The sequence below is a fragment of the Ostrea edulis genome, chromosome 9, assembly GCF_947568905.1.
Source record: "Ostrea edulis chromosome 9, xbOstEdul1.1, whole genome shotgun sequence".
NCBI classification, from domain to species: domain Eukaryota; kingdom Metazoa; phylum Mollusca; class Bivalvia; order Ostreida; family Ostreidae; genus Ostrea; species Ostrea edulis.
The window spans coordinates 38,431,070-38,438,769 of record NC_079172.1 but is presented as its reverse complement, the minus strand read 5'-3'; the positions used below and the strand labels follow the sequence as shown (position 1 = coordinate 38,438,769).

Here is a 7,700-nt window from a genome sequence, read left to right as displayed (position 1 = left end):
TTACCAGTACTCAGGCTTAAAATCCACAAGAACATTTTCTGACATATTGTATTTGTGTTTATAACAGGGATATCCTGCGGAATTCGCCATGTACCTGAATTACACACGAGGATTGCGATTCGAGGAGGCCCCGGACTACATGTACCTGAGACAGTTGTTCCGAATTCTATTCCGGACATTAAATTATCAGTACGATTATGTATTTGACTGGACAATGCTCAAACAAAAGGCAGCTAACTCTGCAACAGTCATGAACGGAGGAACAACTCACATGGCAACGGCTGGTAAGTTATACAAAGGATGAATTATACAGCTTACTGCTCATATCTTTCTCCGGGCAGGAAACCAGTTTTATACAAAGGATGAATTATACAGCTTACTGCTCATATCTTTCTCTGGGGGACCAGTTTTATACAAAGGATATGAATTGTTCATCTTACTGCTCATATCTTTTTCTGGGGGACCAGTTTTATACAAAGGATGTGAATTATACAGCTTACTGCTCATATCTTTCTCGGGGCAGGGAACCAGTTTTATACAAAGGATGTATTATTCAGCTTCCTGCTCGAATTTTTCTCTTGGGGACCAGTTTTTATCAGTGTGAGTGGTATGAACAATATTGCTGTAAAAAAAAATTCCTTCACGGAAATTCATCAAGTTACCTTGATGCAAAAAGGTTTTCATGAATAATTTTGTGTTTATGTAGTTATTAACAAATTGAATCCTCTCAAGAAATTTGGATTAGAAATTGAAAGTAGAATCTACTCTCATTGTATATGACATTAAGCAAGTTTGGGCAATTTACACATTATAAAACTGTGACACAGACATGTAGGAAATAAAGAATCAGTATAAGGAATCACTGTCTTGTTGTCAGGTATGTGAAGTGATTAACTTGATTTATTTATCACATTTTCCATTGTCATTAATCACCTTACATACCCATCAATGTAGACAGTGATTCCTTATATTTACATTGTATATTTGAAATAAAAATGAAAATATAAAATCAGCACATCAAACACTGCCTAGTAGAATTAAAATATACAACATTCTATGTTAATTTCCATAGTCCCCGCCCACTGACCTTTTATTTGGCATGAACTGAGAAATTTACATCCAGTTGTAAGTTGTGTTAATTAGCAGATTGGTCAGCTTCAAAGGCTTATCACAAAGGAAACGGTTAGAAATGTAAATATAAAACTCTTGTCGCGATAAATAATGTGTCTACATATAGCTGTATTCTGGGCCTCTGACACACACCAAAGTCTTGGTGACATCTTCAGGCACTGCACTGTCTGCAAGAGATTTACAGGTGGTGCCTGTTAAGCTTGATGCAATAGTGAAAACCAAACCTGTGAACAAATTCTTAGAATCAGAGCAGAACACAAGCTGTGTTTTCCCCGTCTTGCTCAGTTATATGCAGTATAATCTGTCTAAATCGGCTGTGTGTGGTTCCAAAGAAATTGGCTGGTTTACACAGAGTCCGGAGTGCTATGAGAGTTGCTTCCCTTGTATTCACTGTCTATGCATACGTGTGTAATGCTTGCTAACGTTTTATTATATCACAAAAGAATTTAAAATTAAAAAATATAAATTTCAGTATTTTATCGTTGTGTTCTTTTGAAAAAGTAAACAGTCTAAAATCTGGAAATTATTCGCATACTTTTCTGTTGGTAAATTGTCGATTTCTTCTACATCATTGCCGTCCTCAAGTGCTACATTATGTACGTTCGTCAAGTTTGTGTTGTGTTGTGTTCGTCTAAAATTTGTCTTACCCAGCTTACATCATAAATTTCTTTAATGGAAATATCACTTTCAACTTTCTCATTTGTTAAATGGAAACTGATGTAATGCAAAGTGATCGACCGGACATGATGAGTTGAGCTAACTAATTGTATATCATCACTGTCTGACTCACCAGAGAGCTCCAAGAAAGTCCATGAGGGGAAACCCTGCTTTTGGAAAACATGACTGCATTGTTAACGATTTTGTTTCATTTCAAGAATGTATCGAATTCATTGATTAATTGAACTTTGTCTTTTAACGTCAGTTCTTGTCTCTGTCGTTATGGGGGAGGCCCATGCACCATTACCTCATACACAAGATAAATAAAGCTATAATTGATAGCAGTTGGGACTGTGTAAGCCGGCTGATATACAGAATACACAGTATCCAGAGTACAGGGAATCATTTATAAAGTATTTGTTAAAGAAATGTTAGGGACTATATTTTGTGGCCGAAATTGATGCCGGAGTACTCAGAGGCCAGTTTGGACAAATTATACTGTATATCCCAGTGCAAGATGTATATATACAATTGTCATGTTAAACTTTATGCTGCCTTTATTTTCCATAGATAGTGTAGAACGGAAATAGCTGTGGAAGTTTATTTTAAATGCAGTTCAGAGAACATGTGGTTACATCAATAATATATTTCACAGGTCGTTGAAGTAAAAGAGAAAATGGCAATAGCAGAGACATTGTGAATTCTTCTCAACTTTTTCATACTATCTGCAGTACCACTCCAGAGTGGCTGATTAATACCACTATACAGAGTCATGTGACCAAACAAGTTCTCCACCATGGGTCACTGTTTGATTGCTGTGATAGCTCTCTACAGAGGGCGCTAGTGATAACTGTAAATCTTCTGTTACTATTGGTAACTGTGTGTGTGTATCCTGTCTTGAAGACTCTAAAATGTGAAACATTGAAAACACAGCCATTAATTTTCATTTTTGTGCTGGAGACAGAGCTTTCTAAACTATAATCATGAAGTGAATGTGCTATTCAAATTGCTGTATATATGATCTGATTGCTAACTGAGTGATTTTGATATGGTACATCTGGTTGTATGTAAATTTTTAACCCAGTAAGAATGTGTTCAACATACTTTTACAATTTGACTTTACATAAGTTGTATTTTTACATGTAAATCTATAGTTTATAGAATGTATGTTCCTGGCATCATGATTATGAAATTTGGATACATCAGTCTTCGTAATTATTTTCATTTAGTAATATTTGTTTTAAATTTTTGGAAGAATAAAGAATATAGTGCATCGAGGGTGTTTCAAAAATTTTGTATTAGATTGGTCCATGCGTAAATGATTTTGAGTTGTCTAAAGTTATGGATATTGTTTTAAATGAGTTACATTATTAACAAAGTATCTGTGTGTTGTTGATTTTGAATGAACACTGTCAATATATAACTTGCACTAGCCCTTATTTTTACCACTTTATGAACATGTATTATATATGTGCTAGCTGTTATGATTTGCACATTTATCCAAGGTTATGTCAAGGTCAATCTTTTATCTGTAAACAATCTGTTGAAATGTAGACATACAGTGGTATTCTTTTTTAAAACATCCCCAGTAAAATCATGTATTTTATTTGCCAATTATATTTTGTATGTTACATGTATGTGTGCAGTGAACATTTTTAAACAATTGATCTGATTTTTAATTTTATATAGTTTTTTTAATGCTTTGTAAGGTTTTGGTTAGACTTTTCATGTGCATACAATTTAACAGGAAGAAAGTTTTTCATTGTGGTATGTATTTATCGGGATTTTTTTCATTTTTGGATATATTTTCTGACTAACTACTGGCTTGAATAATATTTTCAGTCCCCAATTTTCTTTTTTTCAATTCAATAGATTACACTTCCTATAAGGCTGTTACTGATATCACCACTTACACGTAGCAATAAACATAATTTTGACCTGAGCGGGACCTCCATTTTTAGCCAATCAGAGTTCATGTTTCTTCATGTTTGTTTAGTGATTATATGAGTGGATCTTGCACCTGATCTTACTTAGATTGTTGATTTTGTTGGAACTTTTGAGACACATTTACTCAGAATTTAAGACATTCACAAGGACTATGACAAGTTGACCAAAAGCTGTGAAAAGAGTTGGAATTTTTTTTATTCTTTTCTGTCACCACATTACGGATATCATTTTCAATGGTGTCCATGATAAGTTCAAATTAACATAAATCAACTATTATCTGTTTTTATATGTTAAAAAAGAGGATGAATTTGATTTGATCATGCAATTGCACATGGAACCAATCAGAGTTCAGATATCCAACCCTGAAAATTTCAACTTTATTTATCATAGGATTGTGAAAAATGTGGTGGATCACAAGCCCTTGACCTGGAAAGAAGCCTTATGCCACAAATTTTAAACCTTGGCAAAATAAGACATTTTGTACAATGTTTCACTGTACAGAAATCATACATATGAAATTATGACCCTTGAATGTTATGAAAATTTGCCAAACAAAGGTAAATAATTCCACAGCTTATGCAGGAACTAGATCAGTGACTGGAATTATAAAATGGATGAGGGGGTAATCCCCCCCCCCCTCCACAAGTTGCTCTACATTTGCATCCATTCCTTAATTTGTACATTTTTGTTTTGTTGTTATTGGTGAAAGCAAACTGCTGAATGAAATAAGATTCTTAAGGAAAATACATCTATAGTAGATTTATTATGTCAAGTAGAGTGAATTTTGTTAACATATTATTTGATGAAAATTTTTATCAATTAACTAATTTATCAAATTATTAGATCAAAATCTACTTACAGGAGATGGGGAAAATGTTGCCTATATATTGTATTGTGCTGCTTTAATCGTGTACCTGAGATTAATCAAATAACCATAGTTACCAATGAAATGCCATTCGCTTCCTCGGATTGTGTTTTCATTGCAGTGACTTAGTGCCTGTTCAGTAATCTCACATCTGTTATGAACACTCTATCCAATCCCTCTCCCGTTACAGACAATATACAATTATGGACTGTTTAGCAGGGAGACATCACAAATTATCGGGTCTTAGTACAGTTATCACCCGAGGGTGCCTATGTGCCCGAGGGTGATAACCCTACTCAGACCTGATAATTTGTGACATCTCCTGATAAACAGTCCATAATAGTTTTATTATCCTGAAGAATCTGAACGTTAAAAAACACTATCACACATATATTGACTTGTACCATATATTTTTTTAAAAATTTAATATGTCCACAAATTTGTAACAACTTTCTGCAGAAAATTCTGATAAATTTTCAATAGTTTTCGAGGAGTAAAATCAATGTTACCCTCAACTACATGCCCAATTTTGTTTTACACTGAATACCATATGTTTATTAGATATATTATGTAATGAAAGCAAATCACTGGAGTTTAAGAGAGTTAAACGAGGGAACACCTTCAATTGTGATGTCGCAGTAGAATGATGCAAAAATATAATGTCAAACGTAAACATTTCGTAACGGGTTTCAACATCAAGAAAATTGCATTAGATTGGGAATATTGCACTTCTCGATTGTTATTTGTGACTGTTAATGTTGACGCTAAAGTTAATGATTAACAATCCCAAATTTTTTTAATTATCTTTATAGAGCTTTCTTGCTTGTGACATTAGAATTTATCTTCTAAAGGGAGACAACACAGTTGTCACCCTGTACGTGAGGGAGACATCACGAATCGACCAATGAAATTGACTGTATTATTCTGAAGGATAATAATATCAGTATGACTATCCAATCCCTCTCCTGTTACAGACAATATTAATAGTGTGGTTCTATCCTTAGGGTATCCCTCTCCTGTTGCAGACAATATTAATAGTGTGGTTCTATCCTTAGGGTATCCCTCTCCCGTTGCAGACAATATTAATAGTGTGATTCTATCAATCTTGCTTCCTTTATTAACTGTACTGTTGTGATTTTATCATTGTGCAATTGAATTCATTTTTCAACTACTGCCAAAAGTGATATCTTCTTTGTTATAAATCGTATTGTGTGAAATCACTTTTTGTTCTTTAAAGAGCACATTTTGTTTTCTGCGTTTTGTTTTCAACACTATAGCCAAGTTTTGTTAGAATATATGGTACTTTTAAATGCATCAAGTATTATTTTGAAATGAAATTTCACATTTTGTGTCACAAACTGGTTTTATAGTGTTTAAGGTGCACTGATTTTATGTTTGGAAAACCTCATATGCAAGTACATATTGAGGGTAAAATATTTTAATATAATTTTGAATCCTATTCACTACATAAGTGAATTTTTGCATTTTCTTTCTCTTTACATGATTATAAACATGCATTGTCACAGTGCAGTGATTTTTACCTCACTGGATTCATGGATTCTTCTGCAGAAAGATTATTTTTCATTCATTTTAAAATTAACAGTAGCTTCTTATTTTGCAATGTTTAAAATGTGCAATATATAGATTTATATATATGCATATTTGTTTTCAAAATATCAACATGTGAATAGTTTTTTATGAAAATTCAGTGTGCAAAATATGAATGTAACCCTACCATTCAGAAAATTACATGATTTTTATATTTCTCTCATCATTACATATGAGAAAAATATAGATCGTTCTCTCCCATTTTAGCAATATTTACCATGTATTTTAAGATTGCGAAAATTGTGTAGAAAGAAAATCTATGTTTACAAATGCACCAAAGACTTTAATAGCAAATCTTAAAACACCCCAAAAATTTAACTGTTCTTTAAAAAAAATATCATCCCCCCCGCCATCACTACCCCTTTCCCATTTAATTAGTCCCTCCACACACACAGCCCCTGTACCTTTTCCAAGAAATAATTTCTTTACATGATATGTACAGGGATTCACCAACAGCTGAAATTTGTATGAAATTACTTGAGTTAGATTCTGTTTTTATAGCACTGAATAATATTGTTTTGCGACTAGAGAATTTGTGAAATACCTAAATATAGTATGCTATGCTAAGTATGGACATTGTTTTTTTTTAACTGGAGAGCACTTATTAATAGTCAAGCAATGGCTATCTCCGCATTAGAAGCAGTTCAAACAAACATTTTACATGGAGATTTCTCATTATATTACATTTTTGCCAAATTTGTGTGTACTGTACGGAATTCAAGCTTGAGATATCGACATTTAAAGCCATGATTTTGGGTGGGCTCTCTTTTAATATATTGTATGACAGTTCACTGGTTTTCTCACACTGTAAAATTTCTTTTTCTGAACTACACGCACATGTGAAGTATGGTACACTTTGTTGAATTTTTATCCTGTAGTAGTATTTTGAAAACAAGCAAGTTGTCAGTGAGTTTTGTTAAGTTATATTATGAAAGGACACCTGTGAGCATAATGTTTGCCAATTGACTTTCAATTTAAATATGTGAAATGCAAGCAGCGTGAAAATTGCTCCGGTACTGAATACTAAATTTGATGTATTAGTGTTTTTTATTCCATCATGCTGACCAATACTATGTTTATCAGTTGTCAAACAAGGTGAAAATAAATTCTGAATCTGATTTAATTGCAGTTCAATGTGTTGATTTTAGCTCACCTGAGCTGAAAGCTCTAAGTGAGCTTTTCTGATCACCTTTTGTCTTTCTGTTTGTTTGTAAACTTTTCACATTTTCATCTTCACCTCCAGAACAACTGGCTAATTTCAATCAAACTAGGTACATATCATCCTTGGATGAAGGGGATTCATGTTTGTTCAAATGAAAGGCCATGTCCCCTTTAAGGATGTATGCTACACCAGAGAGATTTGATATGGATGAAAAGTGGAGGATATGTACAACAATATTTAGAAACTGAAAACTTTCAAATTTACATTATTTAGTCAAAAAATACAGTTTTAGTTGAAAGCAATCTGAGAAAAATTTAAAACCGCTGCTGG

The 7,700-nt window shown here is 33.2% G+C and overlaps 1 protein-coding gene across 1 annotated transcript in view; it reads left to right on the top strand.

Moving 5' to 3' along the window:
- LOC125658217 (casein kinase I-like) overlaps positions 1-7,326 on the top strand; it is a 19,758-nt gene extending 12,432 nt beyond the window's left edge. The window contains exons 7-8 of the mRNA XM_048889380.2: positions 68-284; positions 2,444-7,326. Coding sequence (XP_048745337.1) covers positions 68-284; positions 2,444-2,451 — 225 coding nt within the window. The 3' untranslated portion in view covers positions 2,452-7,326. The remainder of the gene's footprint in view (positions 1-67; positions 285-2,443) is intronic.
- Positions 7,327-7,700: the final 374 nt, after the last annotated feature.